The 26457-nt window shown below is 33.7% G+C and overlaps 2 protein-coding genes across 2 annotated transcripts in view; one reads left to right on the top strand and one right to left on the bottom strand.

The window, feature by feature from the left end:
* The window catches only part of COG5 (component of oligomeric golgi complex 5), a 347306-nt gene that overhangs the window by 239297 nt on the left and 81552 nt on the right, over positions 1-26457 (bottom strand). The gene's annotated exons all lie outside the window — the stretch shown is intronic.
* Positions 12441-15791, top strand: GPR22 (G protein-coupled receptor 22). Its single transcript, XM_037150480.2, has 2 exons — positions 12441-12860; positions 14451-15791. The coding sequence occupies exon 2, from the start codon at positions 14477-14479 to the stop codon at positions 15776-15778; it is 1302 nt and encodes a 433-aa protein (XP_037006375.1). The 5' UTR covers positions 12441-12860; positions 14451-14476; the 3' UTR covers positions 15779-15791.

The following is a 26457-nucleotide window of genomic DNA, read 5'->3' as shown; positions in this document are numbered from 1 at the left end:
AGAGTTAAGAATAGTATGAAAAACAGAGAAGCCAAATAACTTATATGCATGTTCCATGGACATGAACTAATGCAGGGGAGGATTGAGGGAGGGGTTGGAGGGCACAGAGGGATAAAATGGGGGAAAAATAGGGGACAACTGTAATAGCATAATCAATAAAGTATACTTTAAAAAACAAAAAAAGTTACCTTCAGTACAAAGCTAAAACAAGTAAATACAAAATCAGTACGGTGAGAGAAGATAGTATTATTCTCTTTGAGTAATACTATCGATCAACTTGACCTGTTTGATGTTTGTAGAACACTACATCCAACAATGGGAGAAAACTATTTTCAAGAGTATATTCACCAAGACATCAAATTCTGAGCCATGAAACAAACCTAAAAAGTTTTTAAGTCCTGAAATTGTACAAGGTTATGTTCTCTTACCACATGGAATGAATTTGAAATCAATAACAAAAACACCAGAAAAATCACCCAACACTTAGAAATTGAAAACCACTCTTTAACAATCCATGGATAAGCAAAGAAATACAAGAGACACTGAAGAATATACTGAACTGAGGATTACAAAATAAATCATAATCAAATTTGTGTGATGTAGGTAAACCCCACACTGGATAAAAAGAGATTAAAATCTATTAAAGATGCTTTCACAAGGTAGCAGAAGAAGGAAACACTACAGGTAAGAGTAGAATCAATAAAAAAGATAAAAAACAGTAAGAACACTGTTCACTAAGAACTATGAAACTTCAAGCTGGTTATTTGAAAAGATGATTAAAACAGACACACCTCTAGGCAAAATGACCCCCCAAAATATGAATTTTCAATATCAGTAATAAAAAGGAAGATATAGTACTGATTCTACATATATTAAAATATAATAATATTATGTTAAAAATAAATTAATGCCAATATATTTGGCAAATTATGTGATATAAACAAATTCAAAAGATATTTACCACCAAAAGAGAGAGAAAAATACTTTAAAAATACAAAATGATCTATTAAATTAGAATTTAAAACTTTAAACAACATAAATCCTCCAGGCTCAAATGTCTTCTCTATTAAATTCTGCAGAACATTTAAGAAAAGACCAGTAGCATTGTTATACAAACTGTTTTACAACTATAGGTAGAGGAAACATTTTTCAACTCATTTTATTAATCCAACATTACTCGGATTCTAAAACCAGACAAGAACATTATAAGAAAAGAAAATGACAAATCAATATTTCTTGAGCATACAGATAAAAGACTTTACCAAAATAACTACAAATAAAATCATATAATGTGTAAAAGGGTCATGATTGATTAATCATGCCCGAGTAGGGTCATGAAAGTAATCTATTATCATAGTAAATCGGTGCAAGGAGAGTTGAAGTTATAGGGCAGCCAAACGACCAAACTCTACGGAAAAACAGGTGCCTTAAAGGACAAATGGGACATGAGCATGTGAGTACCTAGAAAGATAATACTGGACACCAGTAAGATTAATTCAGCTAAAATTGTTTATGAATTGCTAACGACTGAGTGTGTACTGGGGAGAAAATATAGAACTCATGGAAGCCAAAAACAAAGGGAAGGCATACCTATTTACGCCTATTCACAGGTTCTTCACAGACTTCACCAGGTGAACCAAAAAACCACAAGGTGCAGAGTGAGAAGCCTAAGAAAGCGTCCCTCACGGAGCAGACTTGGGGGCGGAGAACAAGAGCCACTGAGAAGAAGGCATAGAGTCCGCTGAGATCCTTTCTACCGTCTCTGATACAAGGAGGGGAAGGTCTGAAACCACTGAGGGAAGTGCAAACCCTGTCACTCTGGACACTGTTGAAAACACGTAAGAGCTGGGGCAAGAGCAAAAAAAAAAAAAAACCTGTATCTGTGGGGGAGGAGAAGGAATTTGTCCCATACGTGTAAGTGGGCGAGGGACATCAAGAAGTCCCCTTTCCTAAAACCCAGGACACCATGGTTGCCCAGTACATTAGGTGGACATGTTGCTATATCCAATACAATAATGAATTGGGGTAGAAATGGCAACGATCTGAGAAATACAGGTTCCAGTGACCCAAACTGTCTAAGAGCCTCAATGCGTTTCCATGCTTTGCAGTCCCAAAGAGAGATGTTTTTAATCTGTGGATCTTCCAAGTGGTATACCTGAGGGCTAGGCTACTGGAAAGAGCCCAGCCAGAAGTCAGTAAAATATATCAACCTTAATGAAGAGGAATGAAGTGGTCACTTCCACTCTCGGTTTTCTGTAGCTGGCCCTGAGGTTGAATGGCTGCAGCAACACAATGGATACACATCAAGTATTTACAGGAACTTCTGAAAGTCTTAAGGCCCCATTGAGCCAGTGACTTTGCTTTAGGTGGGAGAGATAAGGTCTTGCCAAAGGGCTTGCTTCCACCCCTTCATGCAAAACCACAATGAAAGGAAGCCCAGGCAAGATGTTCCCCCTTAAAACACCACTTTCATTTGATCGAAGATGTCTGTTGGGCCCTTTCCTTGTTAGTAGTCAAGTACAAATTAACCTAGCCCAAAATGGTGACATGAGTCTTTAGAGTCACAAGACGTCTCTGGGTAGGTGTTTTCCTTTTAACATGACCTTAGCAGCAGACTTTTTCAAGAGGTGCACTTGGTAGCTGGGTCAGCCAGGTGGCACTGCTGTACTGAGAAATAGCCTGAGTCCTTTTGCAGCCACAAAATCACAACTAAAGCAATTGTGATTTTCTTCTCTTTCTTTCTTCCTGGAATGATACATTGTTTGTGCTGGATCACCTAGGGAGAGGACATGGAGCAGCCCATTATGGGAGAATCTCCTGTGAACTTGTAAGCATTCACAGTTTGTTTATGCAAAAAAGATCAACACCAAATATACATTTGGCAGAGAAGTGAGAACAACGGTGAACTAAGTAGGCCCAAGGACTCCAGTAACACTTCAGCTTTTCTTAAATGTAAGTGTTTTTCACACACACAAAAAGGACTATAGCCAAAGCTCCCAGTAGATGACATTATTTTCTGACCAGAAGCATTGGAAGTACAGTGTACTGCAGCAGGCCAACCTGCAAAGGTGGACTGAGGAGGGGAAAGCTTTTCTTCCAATAGGTCCTCAAGGTGCCGACTCACCTCAGCTCCAAGCTCCTGAAAGCACCTAGGCCTAGGGGCCCTTAATTTTTGCCTTTGTGCAAGCTCCACACTGCACTTGGCAGTGCCTTCAGCCTCTCTTGCCCCTTACTTTTCTTTCTCCCCCACAAGATTTGGTAGGATGGTGCTTGGGCACCTCTATCCAACAAAGCTATACAAGTCTGAATCCCTCCCCCTCCTTGGGGTTCCTTCCATACTTGGGTTTTATCCTAAGCAGCTGAGGTTAGAGTAGAGGGAGAAAGGAATCAGAGGGCACAGAATGAAAGAGGAGCTCCTGCACCCGATAAGCAAGACTTTGTTTTGCATTTACATTGAATTTCAAATGGCTGGGGGACTGCCTATCTGGATTTAACAAATGAATTTACAGTGTATTCAGTCTCACCAAAGCTCTGTATATCTTCACTGCTGATGCCTTTGCTGCCTTCTGCCTCGAACCCAGAGGCTTGCTGCCTTACTGATGTAATAGCATTCTTTCCTCCTGTAGCCTAGAGAGTGAACAGTGACCAAAAGCACCATTCAAGCAGCTTCATTTAATATTCTCTCTCTCTCTCTCTCTCTCTCTCTCTCTCTCTCTCTCTCTCTCTCTCACTGCTTAGCCTTTAAAAAGTAAGTATGGGATCTAATACCCCACCACTTAAATAAGACCATTTGCTACGGGATCTGATAATCCCTAAAATGGCCCACAAGAGCCCTTGTCTTTTCCCTTGCAGGAAGCCATGTTTCCTTCAACATCGTAACATTGTTACCAAAACTATCAAAAATCATGGAGGGCCTAGGATTTTTGCAGCAACAAAGCTATGATGTTTCTATCATGGATGCTGGCAAGTAATGAAATGCCTGTGTCAGACGCAAAGGACTTTGTTACCCATGACAAAGCAGGCAGCAGAGGATAAGGTAAGTGACAGCTCACCTTCCCCTCCAAGTCACCTAGCAGAGGGACCTGGTGGATTCTCTGTACACAGTAGGTTTATATCCCAGCTGAAGAACAGCTGAAGTGGTATATTTTAAAATACACCACTTTTACAACAAGCAGAAGCAAGTCTGCTCTTTGCTTGGGGAGTCATTATTGCATCTCTCAAGGTTGCTAGCTTCAAACACAACCCCCCAAAATGGATCAAGTAAAGAACAGTAAGGTCTTTGCATTCTTACCATACCCAGCGGTACCCAGCATGCCCAAGGACACTCAGGGATGCTCAGGGCCCATGGCAGTTTGCTTCTTCTCACTCACTTTCAAATCTAATACCAAAGGTCTTAAGCAGTACAACAAGCAAGTAAATAAAAGTTATGGTTTAAGAGAAGTAAACTGTCTCTAGTTGCAGACATTACCTAGATAAAAAAAAAAAACTATGAAATTCACAAAAAAGTTCCCAAGACTAATATGTAACTTTAGTAAAGTCACAAGACACTAGGTCAATATACAAAAAAATATATACATATAATATCGCTATATATTAAAAATAAACAATAGGAATTTTGTTTTTTTAAAGGTGCCGTTTCAAATAACACTGAAGAAATTAAATACTTAGGTATAAATCTAACAAAATATGCACAGTATTTATAAGCTAAATGCTATAAAACACTGATAAAGTAAATCAAAGAAGACCTAAAAATAACAAAGATATTATATCTATATATTGGAAGAGTCAGTATTGTTAAGATGTCACTTCTCAAATTGATCCATAAATTCTCTGTAATACCAAGACTTTCTGTAGACAGTATATCCCTAAATAGGGAAAAGGAGGTAGCAGTAACTGAAGGTATACTGCTGTATTTTGCTAGCAGAAAGTCACCAGTGAGCACAGCCTGTAACTACTATTAAATGTAAATACTTAAAATGCATCCATTTGCCCAAATGGATGCCCCCAAAGTAGAAATTACTAAATCTATAGCAGAACTCTACCATTATCTGGCTGTATGCATCAAGGACAGCAGCCTACTTACAAAAGCATTTTCTGTCTAATTTCAATAAAAGCTGAAGAGTTCATAGACAGCCATGCAGTTATGTCTCCTATCAGAGCACAGGGCGAATAACAGCACAAAAGAGATAGTATCTGCCATACTTTGTTAAATGTATGATCTAGTTCATCAACTGACTTGGTTTCAGGACCAAGGATCTTGGTTTCAGGATCAAATTCAGAAATGAATTTGATTCTGCAAAACAACCTACAATAGAAGAATTATGCAAAGAAAATGAAACAAAAGAAAAAGAAAGAGAAACCAATGTGAAAAGCACAAACATGACTGAGTGATTCTTTTATGGAAATACAAACAAAATCATAATAAAGACGGATACTAAGAGGGATATAAGGCAGTCAAAAGAGAAAGACAGAAAATTGGGGCAGAGGTGGTAATAATTTGGACAAGAAGCCAAAGACAACATGCCAACAGTAGGAAACAGATAGAGATTAATAAGTAGTAATAGTCACAAAGTCCCAAATGTAGGTTGGATGAGAACACAGAAAAAAAATCTATGCATTTATTTTAACAATATGTCATGCTAGTTATTGTTACAAATACACAGCATAAAAATAAAAAATAAAACCTTTTAAATGCCAAGCTAAGGTAAGGTAAAAAAAAAAAAAAAAGCCCATGGAGTTACTCTGTTAGGGTATAGAATTTTACCCTGAGGAGCCACAGCAAATTTGAGAAGAACAAAGTCGGAGGAGTCATGCTAGCTGATATCAAACTACATTACAAGACCATGGTAATTAAAACAGCATGGTATTGACATAAAAACCAAGATACGGATCAATCGAACAGAAAACAGAGCCCAGAAATGAACCAACACAGTTATGGTCAATTAATATCTGACAAAGGAGGCAAGAGATACAATGAAGCAAAGATAGTCTATTCAATAAATGGTGCTAGTAAAATAGGACAGATATATGCAACAAAATGAAACTAGACCACATTCTCACAGCATACCGAAGAATAAACTCAAAAAGAAAAATAGACTTAAATGTTAGACTCAAAACCATAAAAACCCTAGAAGAAAACATAGGCAATAAATTCTCAAACATTTCTTGTAGCAACATTTTTTTTCTGATATATCCCCTCAGGCAACAAAAACAAAAGAAAAATTAAACAAATGGGACTACATCAAACTAAACCGTTTTTCCACAGAAAAGGAAATCGTCGACAAAATAAAAAGACAACCTCAGTGAAAGGAAGAACATATTCACCACTGATACATCTTCTAAGGAGTTATTATCAAATATTTATAAAGAACTCATAAGATTGGACTTCCAGCCAAGACGGAGATGTAGGTAGACAAACTGTGCCTCCTTGCACAACCAAAATTAAGGAAAACAAAAAATTTAGAAACAAAAAAACAACAAGAACTGACAGAAAACTGAACTGTACGGAAGTGCAACAACCATTCATCCAGACCGATAAACCAGGCGAAAATGGGGAGTGAAACAGACCTCACAACCCAGGGTCCCAGCGCCAGGAAATAAAGCCTAAAAGCACTAATTGAAAACACTTGTTGGGGTTGAGGCATTGGGAGAGACTCCCAGACTTACAGGAGACTTCATTGGAGAGACCCATAGAGTCCTAGAATGTAAACAAGCCCACCCACCCAGAACCAGCACCAAAAGGGCCCAGTTTCCTTCTGGGAAGTGGCAGAAGGAACTGAAATCCAAGAGAGAGAGGAATAAGCACCATTGTTCCTTCTCTGACCCCACCCCCACATACAGCCTCACAACCCAGTGATGGAGATTGCCCCACCCTGGTGAACACCCGAGGCTCTGCTCCTCATAGGTAACAGGCGCAACCAGACCAAAAAAAAAAAAACAAAAAACAAAGGCTCAACCAGAAGAACAAATCAAAGCCCCAGAGCCAATACATCTACGCAACCAAGAGATAGCCAACCTATCAGATGCACAATTCAAAGCACTGGTGATCAGGATGCTCACAGAATTGGTTGAGTTTGGTTACAAATCAGATGAAAAAATGAAGGCTACACTAAGTGAAATGAAGGAAAATGCACAGGAATCCAAGAGTGATGGAAAGAAAACTGGGACTCAAATCAATGGAGTGAACCAGAAGGAAGAAAGGAACAACCAAACAGAAAAGAATGAAGAAACGAGAATTCAAAAAAAAATGAAGACAGGCTTAGGAACCTCCAGGACATCTTTAAACATTCCAACATGCGAATTATAGGGGTACCAGAAGGGGGAAAGGAAGAGCAACAAGTGGAAAACTTATTTGAACAAATAACAAAGGAGAACTTCCCCAATCTGGAAAAGAAAATAGACTTCCAGGAAGTCCAGGAAGCTCAGAGAGTCCCAAAGAAGTTGGACCCAAGGAGGAACATACCAAGGCACATCATCATTACATTAGCCAAGATTAAAATGAAGGAGAGAATCCTAGAAGCAGCAACAGATAAGGGGACAGTCATCTACAAAGGAGTTCCCATCAGACTGTCAGCTGATGAGAACTCCTTTGTAGATGTTTCTCAAAAGAGACCTTACAGGCAAGAAGGGGCTGGAAAGAAGTATTCCAAGTCATGAAAGACAAGGACCTACATCCAAGATTGTTCTATCCAGTAAAGCTATAATTTAGTATGCAAGGGCAGATAAACTGCTTCCCAGGTAAGGTAAAGCTAAAGGAGTTCATCATCACCAAGCCCTAATTATATGAAACGTTAAAGGGACTTATCTTAGAGAAACAAGATGATCAAAAATATGAACAGTAAAATGACAACAAACTCACAACTATCAACAACTGAACCTAAAAAACAAAAGCAAACTAGAACAGAAACACAATCACAGAAATAGAGATCACATCGAGGGTATCAATTGGAAGGAGGAGGGGGGAAAATGGAGGAAAAGGTAAAGGAAATAATAAGCATAATTGGTAGATGCAAAATACACAGGGGTAAGGTTAAGAACAGTATAGGAAGTGGAGAAGCCTAAGAACTTATATGTATGGCCCAAGGACATGAACTAAGTGGGGGAATGTGGGTGGGAGGGAAGGTGCAGGGAGGAGGGAGATAAAGGGGAGAAAAAAAATGGAACAATTGTAAAAGCATAATCAATAAAATATAATTTTAAAAAAGATATTTTATAACAAAATTTGGTTTTAAATCACCAATTGTAGCATTTTTCAAAATTGGTATCCTACATGAATATAAAATACATTAAATGCAGAAGTATCAGAATCTGTTATTATGGAAATAAGAATTTTTTAGAATTCTGACATATGTAGTTTAATACTGTTTGTTTCAGGAAATAATACCATCTGATTTTCAATGCTGAGGTATAGACATTTTCCTCTTTGTTAAAGAAAAAGGAAGTTAGGATTATCCTGCTAAGAAATCAGAGAACCATGTAATCACCAAGCCAATCTGTGGTGTTTAAAAAGAAAACTATACTAAATACTGTATGCAATAAAAAGATGTTATTTGTAATATATTGTGTATTCTTAACCACAGGGAATAAAGAACAATATCCAGACCTCACCTTTTTTCCTGCCATTATTTCTTACAGAGAGCCCAGAATGTTTTTTCAATATAGTCTCAATTTTTAACTTAGAAATAATGCCTCACAGAGAGTTAAAGCACAGAAATACACTTTGACAACAACAAAAGAATCAAAGCTCTGTGACCCAGAAAATGTCTGATTTTCCAAAAGTCATGTGACTAATGGGTAATATCTAAACCCAGATCATACAAAACTAAGTGCCAAATATCTTCAGAATTTTCTAAACAGAGAGGGCCCACTACAGGTAAAAGGGAGTTTGCTGAGATCTAACACTGGCTTTACTACTACCTTACCAAGACTTTTTCAAGTCATTAAATATCTCTGTGTCTTGGTGTCCTCTATTTCATGTGGCTATTTTAATTATAAATATAAAGCAAATACTTGAACTCTGGCAGAAAAGCAATATATGTATTTCACCCCATGAATCCTCACAAGTGTAAACTGACACTAACACTTTTTCTCTGGTTTTCATTTCAGGCTTCAATTAATATGTTTGTGCACATGCACACACTATCTTTCAACATGGATGGCATTCTAACAAGACTCTTTTCTCCAGCTTTCAAAATGTATGAAAAGTAACAACATTTTAAATTTTTAGCATTACCAAAGCCTCACCACCCAAAGCTCTGCAGAAAATTTTAGAAATTAACAAAATTTTCTACCACATTATTCTCAGCCTCTACAGAAATTCAATTCAAAACTCATATACCACTCAGCCAACCCCCTATAAAGCTTGAATACTACCAGCAGATTATAAAAATGTATGCTGATTTTCAAAAATATAAAAGAAGAATTCCAATTAAAATTTAAAATTTAGCATACATTTTAATAAATGAAGGTCACTAGTATTCCTAAAATAATGAAAATAGGGCGATAATCAATATTCTAATAATTCAATCATTTGCATTTTGTCCTCTATTTTGTCAATAGATAGAATATAGCTACTTTATATACTCAATTATTGAGAATAGAAAATTATAGATAACCAAAGTTAACAGAAATCTAAGTTAAAGTAATATTTTAAGTTAATTACATATTATACCATCCATTGCTTTTACTCTTTTGAGAGCACATCTATCTCAAAATAATTTAGTTTTATAATCTACAAAGACTTATGAATAATTTCCTTTTCCAACATATTTACCCAATAATATTAGCATATAGCTACATATAATACTTAGGACATAGCAATCCACTAATATTTCCCAGCTTAGAAATAGAAATAGCCAGTTTAAATAAAATATTATGGCAAGATCAGTATATATCTACTGAATAAATGGGTTACCAAAGGAGAAGGCAATAGTAGTCTCAAAAGTAATGCACATGATTAAATCTTTATACACTGAGAGTATACTAATAAAAATGGAATTTAAAAAAAATACCGAACACCTTGAAATGTTCACAATTTGGAACACACAGAGGAGGTGATTTGAATACAAACACACTACTTGAAATTCAATGTGGTTCACAGTAAAGATGCAGTGGCTTCCATTTGTACAACAAAGAATCTCAACCAAAAACATACATATAACCAAAATATTCTCAAGTACAATTATCCAGGCTTTAAAAAGAAAATATATTCTTACTATGTGAATTCTTTCTTGACCCCCACCTCCCTGTATTTTTCAATATTTTGCATAAATGAACAACAAACCAGAATAGAATTGACATTTTTAAAGGACTAATTTACTCATATTCTATTTAAGAGCAATATAAAACCCCTTATAAATATAGCCTTTCAAAAAAGCATCCTTATGTAAAAACATTGGGGTAAAAAACCCTGCTATACATATGAAGCACAGTTGAAGCCCAATAAAACTGACCAATCAAAATTAGTGAATGCACTGCATCTCCCTGCAGTGGAGAGCAGCAACAAGGTAGGCTGTCATTCTGCAAAAGCTGCCCAGAACAGGCTTTCCTCTGACAAGCAGTGCCGTTCCTTTTGAGAAAGACAGAATCTAAATGTTGTCTCTGGAGACAAGAAGCCTTCAGTATGTCAAATTACTTTCATTATGTATTTCCAGAGGCTTATTGATTCCACACTAGGAAGAGTGAGAGACTGCCGCAGCCTCTAAGCAGCACTACATGTTCCATACATTAGCAGTACTGCTGAAACAATGGCACCGTACAGACCTATTTTCATTACAGTCTTTTCGAAGAGATGTTTATGACCCTCTTCCCCAAGTCCTCTGCTAACAAGTGAACAAAATGAATCAATCAAAACTGGAAATACTTCAACTACATCAAGAATTTATCAAATCCTTAGCAGAGAGAGGTAAGATTCCTTATTATAGTATGCAGCTGCTTTTGAACCGGAATAGTGGGGTAAGATTACTTTAAAAAATTTCAACCTGAATTTTAGGAGTTTATTTTATTTAATAAACATGTATTTTTTAGATCTATTTTTTAAGACAATGTACTTTGCACGTAATTTAAGGGTGCTATGTTAAATACAAGAAATATTCTTTAACTCACTATGAAGACATCAGTTTTTAAGTCACTTCAGTTATACTAAGTATTTTTAATATCAGCAATACACTTATTTCTCAGGTGTTCAAAAATGCTTATTTTTCTTAAAAGAACCAGGTTTATTATTTTGCTATTATGTATTACTCAGCTTTTGGTTAAGTTTATTACTGGGAATGGCCATTGAAAATTATTTAATTTGCAGTAACATTTTGCATTATCTTTTATATTTTAATTATATAAACAGTTCTTCAGTGCAAGTTGATAATATCATGAAATCTGTTGTAATCGATTGAAATTCAAACTATGTGCTAATGGTGTAACAAGATATAACATTTTACAAAAGGAAATATTGTCAAATTTATGATAAAGACATGGGGGAATGACAGTATGTTTAGTATAAGCTAATTGATCATAAACTCTGAAAATACAGGTTAGCTTCAAAAATGCAGAAATCAATTTAAAAGAAGAACAGTTTCCTTTAATGGTTATATTTGCAATGTTAATTCTGTTATTAAATAACGTAATATTTACAATTCTTACTAGGAAAATAAAGTATTTTATTTTCTTAAAAAAAAACTTAGATTTTATGTATAAGCTGTGTCTATAATAAGTTTGCTTACTCTGATAAAATACTATATACAGTGTTAAATAAACAAAGCTAACTTTCAATTAATTGGAAATGTTAGAAACCCTATTTCTTAACTATTTTTTTCCTTTTTCACAAGGGCCCACAGCAGCTAATTCAGTACTTACAACTGAAAATATGAAGAATGCATCTGACGGAGCATCTCTCTCCCTAGCTGTCTGAATCATTAACTGCAGGATATTCTTGTAACACATGATTTTAAGATACTAAGGAGTTAAAACTGGGGAATATAGGTCTACATTACTGCTGGAATATAGCACATCGACAGTAATCATCTTACAAAGATGCTGTATAAAACAGCCACAAAAAGAAAAACAATGTAATTATAAAATCCTGAAGACAAAATGGTGAGCATTTTTAAAAAGGGAGAGTATACTTTAACACACCAGAATTGTGGAGCTACTAATTCTTAAAGAAACAATGAACATGGATTGCCACAGTAAGAATGCCATACGTTACCAGCAAGCTAAATGAAGCTTTAGCAAGTATTTTCTGCACTAAATATACAGATATTTGTATTAATTGATATTCCTAAAGAATTTCTGCATTGGAGTTTTATGGCCAATTATCTATCTTCTTCTAATGAAAACAAACCAGATTGAACAACAGATGGTTCTTATCGAAAAACATAAACTGGATTTGTAATATGAAGCAAGTTATGTGATCAAGAAATAATTCCAAAATAATCAAGACTGCTATGAGACAGTTTGTAACAAAAGGATGTCTGAATACATTTTAGGAGCTAGAAACCTTGTATTTCCTTTTTTGTTTTCACATGTTCTGGAAAACAGAGAGACACTATCATATATTCCCACAAAGGGAAACATAATTCTTTTCATCTGACGAAGTTTCTCTTGGTCGTGACATTTTAAGATGAAACAAACAAACATATTTTGTACTGGTCTTTAGAAATCCATCAGCCAACTAAATCTCACAATTCATGCAGCTGAAGTACTGGAGAGAAAAATGAAACAATTCCCACAAGACATGAAATAAAACACAGCTACTTCACTGTTGTCAGGTAAAGTTCATGTCAAAATCACTCAATGACATCATGTTTCAATTTGTGAAAAACTGCTATATGGAGCCAAAAGGCCCATAAGGCAACAGCAAACAGGTAGGTCAGAAAATGCATGCACTCCACCAAACTGTTTAACATTTACAAAAGAAAAGAATCTTGTTCTAGAAGAGATGCATTTGTCTTAATTCTCACCTAACTTCACATTTCTGCTTTATTTACTTATAAATTTAACTGATATGACAAAGAACTGATATTTACTCTGTCAGTTCAAAAAATTTGGCACACTTAAAATTTTTCAACTTTATAGGATTTCCTTTACTTAAGTATGTGCCTTAATAATACTTTATACCAAGCTCAAAAGAAATTAATATTGTGATTGTTTGTACTTCTGAAATATTATCGCTAAAATAGTAGGCATAATAAAACTATATCCTAAAACTTATACACTAAGTGAAAGGTTAACATGTTACCAAAATTATGAGCTTTTATCATTTATGTTTGATTATGATTTTGCAATCAAAATGCTATACTTGAAATGTGAAATATAGTTGGTTATAGAATTTTATATTTTAACTGAATATACTACTGGTTACTGACATTTTAGCCCAGAAAATCAGACATTTTCATAAATTACTCTACACCTTTACATATTAATATGTAAATTTGCATGACTTAGGAACAGTTTTTTTGTTTTTTTTTTAAGTTTCCTCAAAATTATATTCAGGGTAATTTATATAAAAGGTTCCAGAAGAAATGTTTAACTTCAAAAGATTCTTCAGAAAATGGTCTTCAGATACTTTTTCCCTAAAATTCTACTTTTTTACTTAAACAAAATCAGTGGATATAGTCTTTTAAACCACTTTGAAAGGGGCTATTTATTAATAAGGTATTAAATTTTAATTTTCTTTCACAAGATACAAGAGGGTGTGGTCACAAAATAAATCATTCATAGGAGTGATTACTGTTCCAAGCTTTGTGCTGTTTTACTTTCACATATGTCCCTTCTCTTCCAATTTTTAGAAGTTTGCCCACTTTAAAGTTCAGTGAACAGTTTAACTATGAAATGTGAAATATTCATCCTTTGTCTCCTTCTGTGGGAAAAGAAGTCCCTAGTCACACTGTTGACATGTGAATATGAATTTCAATCAAGAACATGAACAAAATAGTTTAAACAAGCAAGTGCTCTATGCCATTTATCATATTAAATGAACACTGTTCCGTTCGTCTGAAATCTCATGGGGATAATCAGACTTACACTAATTATGCTAGAACAAATTAAAAGAATGTTTATTTGCCACCTACTCGAAATATTTTTAAATTAAATATTAAAATATTGGGCTAAGATTAGTTTTCCATTCTAGGTAGTTTTATTATACAAAAGTACACTGTGTCTAACAAATAAGTTTGAAAAACCCAAATGAGTAAAATGTTTTTAGTACATGAAATATCCTTGAACTACAGGAGTAATCCCCACACAGTTATTTCTTCAAAGGTAGAACCCAATTTCCTTTTCTATCAAAGTAATGCAATCTTAATGTTTCCTAATTCTGTTTTCATTAATAGTTTGCAAACTTAAAAATTAAACTAAGTACACAGTAAAGAAGGTTTTTTTTTACAAAGAACACATGTTCTATACATCATTTAAAATGCCAAATATCAAATAGTTTATTCTATTTCATTTTCTAGGGAAAAAATCCAACTGCTCCAAAAGAATGTGTTTTTCTCCCCTTCTGGAAATCATCATGCAGTCTGAATCTAACATTACAGTTCGAGATGACATTGATGACATCAATACCAATATGTACCAACCACTGTTATACCCATTAAGCTTTCAAGCATCTCTCACTGGATTTCTTATGTTAGAAATTGTGCTGGGACTTGGCAGCAACCTCACTGTACTGGTACTTTACTGCATGAAATCCAACTTAATCAACTCTGTCAGTAACATTATTACAATGAATCTTCATGTACTTGATGTAATAATTTGTGTGGGATGTATTCCTCTAACTATAGTTATCCTTCTACTTTCACTGGAAAGTAACACTACTCTCGTCTGCTGTTTCCATGAGGCCTGTGTATCTTTTGCAAGTGTCTCAACAGCAATCAACGTTTTTGCTATCACTTTGGACAGATATGACATCTCTGTAAAACCTGCAAACCGAATTTTGACAATGGGCAGAGCTGTAATGCTAATGATATCCATTTGGATGTTTTCATTTTTCTCTTTCCTGATTCCCTTTATTGAGGTAAATTTTTTCAGTCTTCAAAGTGGAAATACATGGGCAAACAAGACCCTTTTGTGTGTCAGCACAAATGAATACTACACCGAACTGGGAATGTATTACCACCTGCTTGTACAGATTCCAATATTCTTTTTCACTGTCATAGTAATGTTAATCACATACACCAAAATACTGCAGGCTCTTAACATTCGAATAGGTACCAGATTTTCAACAGGACAGAAGAAGAAAGCAAGAAAAAAAAAGACAATTTCTCTAACTACACAACATGAGACTACAGACATGTCACAAAGTAGTGGTGGGAAAAATGTAGTCTTTGGTGTAAGGACTTCAGTCTCTGTAATAATAGCCCTCCGGCGAGCTGTGAAACGACACCGCGAACGGCGAGAAAGGCAAAAAAGAGTCTTCAGAATGTCTTTATTAATTATTTCTACATTTCTTCTCTGCTGGACACCAATTTCTGTTTTAAATACCACCATTTTATGTTTAGGCCCAAGTGACCTTTTAGTAAAATTAAGGTTGTGTTTTCTAGTCATGGCTTATGGAACAACTATATTTCACCCTCTTTTATATGCATTCACTAGACAAAAATTTCAAAAAGTCTTGAAAAGTAAAATGAAAAAGCGAGTTGTTTCCATAGTAGAAGCTGATCCCATGCCTAATAATGCTGTAATTCACAACTCTTGGATAGACCCTAAAAGAAACAAAAAAATTTCCTTTGAAGATAGTGAGATAAGAGAGAAATGTTTAGTACCTCAGGTTGTCACCGACTAGGGAGAAGTGTAAATTTCACCAAATCCACATTCAGAAGTTTTAAATTTAAATTGTAAAAAGTGAAATTACTGCCAAATATAAGAAAAGAATATTTTAAGTATTGGTTATGTTGTAAATTTTCAATGTAAATGACAAGATTAGATTAGGTGATATATATTCAATTTCTTCATAACTTAATGTACTTGTTGCATGGCAGTTTGTTAAAGTAATATTGTGTATATTTTGTCAATATCATGTCCATCAGAAGATATTCATGTAAGTCATGTTTTCTAAATAATAAATACATAGCCTTAAAACAGTGTATAACTTAAAAATGTAACTGACACAGGTATCCTTTTTTTTAAATAAAGTATATTGTTTCTAAGCCACAAACTAGAGATACATTTATATAATGACAACTGGAATAGCATTTTAACATAAGAACCAAAATTCTGGCTCCAAACAATCAAAACAATCCAGGATTTTCTGTACCACTAATTTGTTTTCTGTTACTGTCAACTTGCTATATTACTTGATGCACCAAAATTAATGAACCACGTACAAAACCTTATCCTTCTTTTAATGTAGAAACTGTAGGGTTTCTCAGGATTTCAAAAACCCTATGAATGTTAAAATTTATTGTTATATGTTAGAATGAAATTTTTAAATGTAAAAGCAATAGAGGTAACAGTAAACAATGTGGGGTTCTTCTTATAATTGTTTTTCTACCCATATGTCACAAATCACAGAGATAGATATCAATTTCTATTCGTTAACTGGATAGTTTTTCAAAAGCAAACAATCTGCATATGTACACCAAGACAGAAATACTTTGAAATTCAAGTTTATTGTGAGAAAGAGACTGACTTTCTACGAACAAGAGCATTATGCCTATGCTATACAAATGACTGACAATAGAGAGAAGGGAGGAAACTAAAGCGCCAGCCCTTTCTTCCTTTCTCACTTCCGTCTAAGCCAAATGCCTGAAATTAATACAATCTGCTGGCAAAAGAGTACATTAACTTTATTCAAGCTGGCCCTTTTGAATAGAAGTTAACTATTAAAATCTAAATACATGGTAGAAAAAGTATATTAGTGTAGAAAAGCTTAACAAAGCCAATTATTTCTAATTTTACATACATAGCAAGTTTAGAGTAATACAATTTACACAATGTTTCTACCCTATCATAAAGCTCCCAAATGTTTCAAAACACAGTAGTTCTATTTTCACTCTGAAAATCATTGAAGTGGCAATAAATCTTGTCATTTTGTTTTACTCTACATCACTTAATTTAACTTTAAGCATTTTGCTTCCAATCCTCAAATCATGCTGGAAAAAATATGAAATTACTAATCCAAACTATATATATCAGGTTTGGGAATTCTTATCAAACAAATATTTTCCAAATGTAATAATCTAATAATCTATCCATGAGTGCTAAGTATAACTATATCAAAAAACAGCAATAAATTACTTAATAGAAAAATACTTGTCACCTTATAATTGGTTAACTGGACAATTTTTTATTCTATTTTTAACACTATATTCACTAAATCAAGTAGCAACTCATTTTAATTACATTTCATATCAAGCAACTCAATAAGATATCACTTTAATGTAACTAAATGAGATTCATCCAGCTGAGTTTACCAAATTCCCTAATTCTTGGGGAAAGGAGCACAATGCAATAGTTTGAATTCCCTGAGATTACATAACAAATTTAATAGTGATTTACTTCTGATAGTAATACTAACAAGTCAAATCTCAACAAAGCCAAAATTACCTTCTTTTCTACTTTTCCAGATTTAAAGAAATGCTTCAATTTGACAAAATGTTGCATAAGACTTATTTTTTTAAACCTTTGAGAAAAATTAAGAATTCACAAAAGATATTGAGAAAATGTTCATTTGATAAATATATTTGGCATAGAATATCTGCTAATATATTAATTTCAAAAATATTAAACATTTTATATGTAGACTTCCAAATACAAATTAAAGTGTCAATATATAGTTTTATAATCTTAATAAAAATTAGACTATTTTTAGAGTTTTCTTATTCAGAGAAAACCCTTTGTGTTTTAAATATTTTAAATTTTCAAGTCTATATGCATGTCAAAGAACTCAGCTAAAAAAAAACCATTTTTCTAGCCCTGACTGGTATGGCTCAGTTGGTTGGAGCTTCACCCCATACACCAAAATGCTGCAGGTTCGATTCCCAGTCATGGCACATACCTAGGTTGCAGGTTCGATCCTTGCTTGGTCTAGGCATGTACAGGAGGCAACTAATAGATGCTTCTCTCTCTCATCTATGTTCCTCTCTCTCACTTCCTCTCTCCCTTTCTCTCTCTCTAAAAGCAATAAAAAAATGTCCCTGGGTGAGAAAAAAATTTTTTTAAAGTTTTCTAATATGTTTGCCCAAACTGCTTTCAAGCCCTCTTATTCTCTGTAATAAGAAATCTAACAAAATAAGAAATAAATGGCAAAATTATAATGCGGCCCTCTAAATTGTTGTTATTTATACACTTGACATTAAAACAGAAAATTAACAAACATTTTGCCCACCTGTGATGATCTTTCAGGTACACACAAGTGTACCCAGTAATTTACAATAAAGAAAAGGCACATCTATCAGACAACTTCTCACAGCTTTTTAATGTTAAATACTATGATATATATGAATCAAAATCATACTTATAAGTTCGGTTTTCTTAAAAAGATTGAAATTACTGACTTCAGCTTAAATGAGAGGATGAGGGAACATTTTTGTTAAATATTTGTTCTATGAAAAGGTACATTTTTTTCCTAATAATGACTTTCACCACTATGTATAAATTTTTCACTTTACTTCATTAAATGCAAAAGCAATGGAGGTAACAGTAAACAATGTGGGATTCTTCTTAAAATTATGTTTTTCTAGCCGTATGTCACAAATCACAGAGACAGATATCAATTTCTATTAGTTAACTGAATTAATTTTTCAAAAGTATAGAAATAAGAAATATCATTTTAAAAGCTAACCAAAGATTAGCTCAACAACATATGAAACTGTTCTTTTTCTCTTTTATTTGGTCTGCTAATCTAAGGAGGTTATTATTCTAACAACTAGTACCCAACAACTGTCAACCTATTATGAAAGTTAATTTATAATTATGCTTTTTTAAAAAATGGTTTTCATAATAATTCTGTACTTCTCACTCAATGTAAGTCAATTCTTAGGTATGTGACCTATTTTTTAATACCCCAAATAAAATGAAAGCAAAATCTCAGTTCTTTGGACATTAAAAATCAAACTCTTCATTTAACAGAGATTAGACTCAAAAGTGAACACCTAAAAGTATTAAGAAAATAGGTGCTTAGTAGCACTTTAGTAAACATAGTAATTTCAAGACTGCTTTCCAAAGTCAATAAAACTTTTTGGTTTTATTACATTTTATGATTATACACTTAAGTAAGCTTTGTAATTCAATTAACACTTTAATTCTTACAATGTAGATGGTCTATGGTAAATACTTATATTCATATGGAACAGAGTCATTACTCACAGAGCTTAAAATCTAGAATCAAGCTACAAAAAAGTATAACAATCTGTATTTTAAAAGGTAGAATGTGATCAGTGCTATAAAAATGAGTTCTTAACAGACTGAAGACAAAAGAGATTATGATGGATTTAAAAACAATGCAAACAAAAGCACTGCTGAGGGAAGCTGAAGCACATTATGGTAAGTTAATTGTTTTCTTTAAAAGAAAAGTAATACGGTAGTGAGAAGTTTACTCGGGAGGTTGAATTGGGGACAAAAGACAGAAGGCTTTTAATGCCAGCAGCAAAATTTGAGCAGGGGAATAATACAGTGAAAAATGAGATGCAAAAATAATAATAATAGACAGCAAAATGTAGAAAAGAGTTGACTGGGTAAAACAGAAATGAGAAGCTGAGACACTGACTTGTTGCTGGATAAGACACAGAAGACAGGAAGCTGTTGCCATCACCTGGATAGGTTCCTGAAAGGCCTGATAGTAGCTCTGCAAAGGAGCATATAGATGTGACAGGCAACAGGAAGGCGAGATCAATACAGAATGCCAGCTGACCAGAAAGACCATGTGTATAAGGGATTAAAGAATTTAAAACAATGACCATAAAAAGAAACATAAGAAACTAGATTATCCTCAATGATCTAAGAACTTTTTAATTATGTTTTGTATAAAGTACATAAATAAAAAAGACAAAAAAATCAATTAATTAAAATCAATAACATTATTCAAGAATGCTCCACCCTCACAGGTGTGGCTCAGTTGGTTGGAGCACAGTCCCATCAATCAAAAGGTCTCAGGTTTGATTACCGGCAGTGATCATACCTGGGTTGCAAGTGTGCATGCGAGAGGCAACCAACCAATGTTTCTCTCTCACATCAGTGTCTCTCTCTCTCTCCTTATCTCCCTCTCTTCCCCTCTCTCTAGAATCAATAAGCATAATACTGGAGGAACAAATAGGAAGGACACAGGGACGAGAACTAAGGGGGGTGGAAATGGGAGGGAGGTGGGGAGCAAGGGGCAGGGGAGGCTGGGATGGGAAAAATAGACAAAAAACTGTACTTGAAAAATAACTAAATAAAATTTAAAAAATAATAAGATAAAATTTGAATATACTTAAAAAATAAGCATAATACTATACATAGAATTAAGAAATATTTCTAAAATAAATATTCAGTGAAAAATGCTAAGCAGATGTCACTAAAATTAGGTAGATGGTTTGAGTCAAACATTTTCCCTTTGTTATTGTAATTTCCTTTGTATCATCAACCCAATTTAGAGAATATTCAGCTATTCTTAATAATTTATGACAACTTTAATTTCCTATTCTGTTATATAACAGTTACTAAAACTAATACACTGATATTCGATAAATACTTCAAATTATACTGTGGAAACGCTACCCTGGGAATATTTCTTATTAGCCCATTCACTGAGAATTCTTTCCGACAACACTGATACTATCATCTTTAGTTATAACTCTTGTTTTTTTAGCATTTTCATTCATTGAATCACAGAACCGAGCTATAACAAGCTAGTATTATTGAAAAGGGGCTGCTAGGGAATACAATTTAAGTATATAAAGATAAAAGGCTCAGATGATTGGATATAGACACCTTCTAGAAAAACATCTGCCAAAACACATATTACAGATAAACAGGGACTTTGGGACAAGATTTCTTGGGAGTCTCATAAATCCCCTGAAATTTTGTGCAAAATTTCATGGTTGTCTCTGTGTGTTTCCTCTGGAGCAAACATCTATAAATCAGTAAAGTCCTCAAAAGAGTATATAATCCAAAACTAAAACAAAAACTATTCTTAGTGTTAAGAAAATAAGAAAACAAAATTGGTAAATGTTACATGTGATTTTATTTATTCATATCCTGCTTTATTCAAAAAACAACTTTTAAATACATACAATTTTAAATATACTTCAATGAGAAAATAAGTAATAAAATCAGAACAAACAGGATGAAAAGAATGAAAAAATTAAAATTAACCCAGGAATGAAAGGAAAATACAAAATGCTTATCATTGAGTCCTATATTCTTGCAAAAAACCAAAACTACCCCTATGTTTTCTATTAGGTCATATAAAGAGAGAAAAGGGGCTGATTACAGGACTCTTAGCATCAATAAAATAAAACTCCTCTCGCTTTTCATAAATACAAACTGTTCTTAATACTGAGACCACTGTTTTTCATGGGTCTTCTTAGAAAGTACAGAATGTGTAAACAATGTTTTTACAACAACTTGTTTCTTATGCACAAAACTAGCCACAACTACCTTACAGAAAAGGCAACGAGAAATTTTTACACTATTATAATTTTCCTCAGTGTATAATTACAGCAAACTAAAGGGAAATTAATAAAAGAAATTTTATGGAAATGAATAATATGATGTCCAGGTACATAACCCTTTTCTGGTTTATTCCAAGGACAGATTCTAGAATAGTGAAGCAGTGGATCTTACTGTTCCCTACACATCTAAGGGGCTGACCAGACTCTTTGGAGCACAGATGTGGCACTGCCAACTGAAGACAGGTGTTCCTAAAAACAAACAAAAAAAAGCCCTCTAGGTAATTCTGATGTACTTAATTCATCTCCTCCCCTCCACTCCCCAACCTTTAGACTCCCCTCCAGTCCCCATCCATTCAAGAGAAATTGATGGACTAATTATCCTTCAGAAAATCATCCATAAATATTCTCTCAACAAAATTATGGAAAAAATAATTGGCAGGGATATGGTTAAGTGCAAAACCATAAACCCGAACAGCCACCTGAGCTAAGGGAAAGACTAACATTCACAAACTGACACTCTACTCTTTGCACAGAGGTGGCTGTTAGCAAATTCTAAAATGACAAGTTAAAAGCCTGGATTTTCATCAACCAATTTTACAATCATCTACTTTGCCTGAAATTTCTGATCCTCATTAAAACATCTTACTGATGTTTCAAAGATACAATTAAACAGATACAATAAGAGCTAAAAGGAAAAGAACTGTGCTTTCAACTACATGGAGAAAGACTATATATTTTATCACTGTTGTTAAGTACAAAAAATAAGATACAATAAGTTTTTACTTTTAAATATAGTACTCTATCATTACCATCTATATTAACAAATAAGCTTACTGGTTGTATAACACATAAATGTTTCTAATAAACTTATGGAATAACATATGTCACAGGACCTAGTAAGCAGATACACAAAATATCCAGACAAAATAGTCAAGTAGCAATAACCATAAAATCCTAGTGACTATCATAAACAAGTCTGTTATCTTGTAAGCATTTAAAAAATCATAAAAGCACTTTAAATGGCCCCTTATAATAGCACTTAGTCCTCACTTGCCCAAATTTGAACATTTCATAAAAGGTTTGGGTTGTATGCACTTACGGAAGCAGTGGCAATAAGAAAAATATGTCAACATCAATATCACAAGGCAGAATATAACTACAATCAAAAAAAGAGTGCAAATGAAGACCAATGGGGCTCAAAGTAAAAGGTGCACATGGACTTGGACAAGCTGCAGAAAGGAAGCGGCAACTGAAATAAACTGTAACTGAGAGACGAGGGAGGCTGATGGCGTCCAGGCAACAGCAGCATATCAAGTACAGGCATAAGCATGAGCAATTACACAAAAGCAAGAAAACAAAGTCTCCAGACCAGCAAACAATTCAATTTGGCTGGTGCACAGGCTATGAATATGAACATGAATATGAATATGAATATGGATGCGTGGAGAGATAAAGCTGAAAAATAGGTTATAATCCTGTTCTGTCAAAGAAAAAAATCCAAAACCCAGCAAAAGTCTTTCTAGAGTTGAGGGTATCTAAAATATACAGCCTTGTACTTTATTTCTATCATCAGAGTCTGGCCTCCAATACCTCGACCACTCAACCTCCCACAGTTGCCACTTTCCACATCCTCAAGGACAGTTCCCCTCGCTTCCATCCTCTGATCACAGCACGCCTCCTCCCAACAGATACTGTTCATTGAGACTTAAAGTAAAATATAATATCTAATAGGAAAGAATTAAAATCCAAATATTATTAGTAGTAACACCTCCATGTTTTTCAAATGCAGAATTAGAGATAACCCACAAGTTACACAAAAACACAGCCTTTAAAATATATCATCGGAAAACTGTGTATGGCTTATTCTATTTTCCTATTAAAAACAATTTAAAATGCTGGAAAAATTTAGCTGTGAATAGTAACTAAAAAATAATTAAATACAACAACTTAACCCCAAGATTTAAAAAGGAAAAACAGAACAGACAACTGAGATATAACAGAAAACCCAATAAAAAAATTCAAGCAAATGAAGGGATATATTATGAAATAATGGGTTTTTTCAAATGTGAAGAAATAGATTATTCATTAGGGGGTACTGGGGAAATAACTAAACATTGGCAAAATAAAGATAACTGCTTACCTACCACAAAGGTCAGAGAGTTGCACATCTAGGAAGCACAATTCTATAATACTTCATGTGAAAGTAAATGGCACTGCTGAGTGCTGTGAAATGTGTGATTACATGTGTTCAAGTTATACCAAAGTAAACTGCAGATGGACAAATAAATATATATATATTTGAAAAGTAAGTGGATGAGTACTTTTCTAATACTCTGGTGAGGAACCAAAGTAAACCGTTAAGTAAAAAGATTAACAAGTATAACTATAGGACTTTTAAAAGTATACATAAAAATCAAGTAAGAGATAAAACAACCTGGGAAACAAACTCAAGGCCTATATAGTAATGCAAACAGCTTCTATCATGTAAAGAACACTTACAAGCCAACACAGCAATAGGAAAAGGAGCCAAGAACAAAAAACAGGTAGCTCCCCAATGAAAAACAAATGACAAACACAAAACTGTTCAACCACAGTCAGCAAAACGAATGTAAATTACAGTAAGTTATAAAACAAATCAATGCCATTTTTCACATAATATGACTGGCAAATAACTTTAAATGTTAATACCTACTAATTATGATTAAGTTGGAGGTATGCTTTCACACTAGTACGAGAAATAAGTTTCATTTTGAAATATGAAGCAAAATCTTAAAGGGAACTTTTGATCAAGAAATTCAACTTCCCAAGTTTATCCTAAGAAAACAATTGTACAATTTTGCAAAAATGTATATCCAGGCATGGTCATCAAAGGACAGTAATAGTAGTAAAAAAACAAACAAAAAAACTAGATAGTTAAAATAGTAGACTATTTAGATAAATTAACAAAAAATTTTCAACTGAATACTCTCTAGCCATTAAAGTGATATAGATTTGATTACTAACATAGAAAGGTGTTCATAATGTAAAGTTAAGAACATATATGAATAATAAAGTAACATACAGGCAAATAGTTAGGAGGTTAGTCTCCCCCAAATGAATCTCTCTCTAGGTGATACGTACCAACTTATCGGCTTTCAGCAATTAATATATACCTGAGTTTTCTAGTTTCACAATGAACATATATTAGTATAATTTTAAAAATTAAATAAATTATTTTTAAACCTTTGCTAGTAGTCTGACAGTAGTACTTAATTTTTAAAATAACACAGAATTGACCCAGTAATTCTAAACCTATTTATTAAAAAATAAAAAGATACAGCCCTGACCACTGTGGCTCAGTTGGTTGGCCATCATCCCACAAAGCAACAAGTCACTGGTTTGATTCCAGGTCAGAGCTCATGCCTGGGTTGCAAGTTTGGTCCTTGGATCAGGGCACACGCAAAAGGCAACTAATTGATGCTTCTTTCTCACAATGATGTTTCTCTCCCTCTCTTTGTACCTCCCTTCCCCTCTCTCTAAAAATAAATAAATAAAATCTTTTTAAAAAAGATACAGTAAATGGCAGGCTTTATCAAAATTCCTTCCTCAGCTGCCTTTAGGATCTTAATAATAGTCACCAGACATAAGTGTAAAACCATATTATTAAACAAACCCTATATAAGTAAAATTGAGACTTTAAAAATCAAATTAAGTGGGCCTAGCTGGATAGCTCACTTGGTTAGGGTGTCGTCCTGATATGCCAAGGCTATGGTTTAGATTCCTGCTCAGGGCACTTACAAGAACCAACAATGAATCCATAAATAACTCTCTCTTTCTTTCTCTCTCTAAAATTAATAAATAAAAATTTTTAAGTCAAATTAATTGATCACTTTTAAATTAACTTATTTAATTTAAGGAAAGTACCTTTCCTCACAAAGGTACTGTCCATATTGAGACTTATTTGTCAATAGCCAGCTCTTATTCTTTCTCTTTAGTTTAACACTTTCTTAATTTATGTGCATACACTATAAAATACTCATTCCTCTGCCATATTTTACAAAGATTTTTAAAAATAAAAATTTATTATTGTTACCTAATTTTGGTTTATTTTAAACCAAGGGTAATAGCATTTTTCTCATTTCTCCCTTCTGCATTCAAAACTATATATTTTCCCCAAAGTTAAAATATTAAATATATGAAATATAACATTTTCATTTAAAATATCCTGAATAACTCCATAAACATGGTATATTCATTGTGATTTCTCCAGCCCTTAGAATGTGCCTTGAGTAAGTTTTCCTATGGTATCTTATATTTTAATTAGGCCGAGCTATTAAAACTGCAGGGGTAAAAATTTCTTAAGCTATATACTTACAGTGTGTGCACACTTTTTACATTTCAATAAAATGTTAAAACAAAACTACAGGGGCTATTTAAATGATGCCAGTTTTTGTCCTTAAATGTTCTCTAGAATACATTTATATAGCCAGAAACAAATTATAAAGCCTTGACTAAGATATATTTTTATTTTCTTGGAATAGTCAAAAGGAACTCATTTAAATCCCAAATCACTCTCCTATCTCAGCTGAGATAAATGTTTGTTCAAAAGAAAATGCAAGCAGCATCAATGGAAGACAGAAGGCAACATTAACATTTTTTTACTGATTGATTTCAGAGAAAGAAAAACTCTGATTTGTTGATCTACTTATTTATGCATTTATTGGTTGCTTCTTCTTTTATTAGAAAATCTAATCTTTATTAAGAATGGACATACTTATATCTAAATGCCTAATCAGACTCCGAAAATTCCAATTTGTTTTTCCATTTTCTAAAAGTCCTCTTCAATGACTATCATAAGATGAATCCCACAACCTTAAGACCCAGATTTGAG

This window comes from Artibeus jamaicensis, unplaced genomic scaffold (assembly GCF_021234435.1).
Source record: "Artibeus jamaicensis isolate MK-2021 breed Jamaican fruit bat unplaced genomic scaffold, CSHL_Jam_final contig_834, whole genome shotgun sequence".
NCBI lineage: Eukaryota > Metazoa > Chordata > Mammalia > Chiroptera > Phyllostomidae > Artibeus > Artibeus jamaicensis.
This window is presented reverse-complemented; position numbering and strand designations above follow the sequence as displayed.

Coding starts and splice junctions, on each gene's coding strand:
- GPR22 (XM_037150480.2), top strand. CDS start 14,477: ATGTGTTTTTCTCCCCTTCTGGAAATCATCATGCAGTCTGAATCTAAC.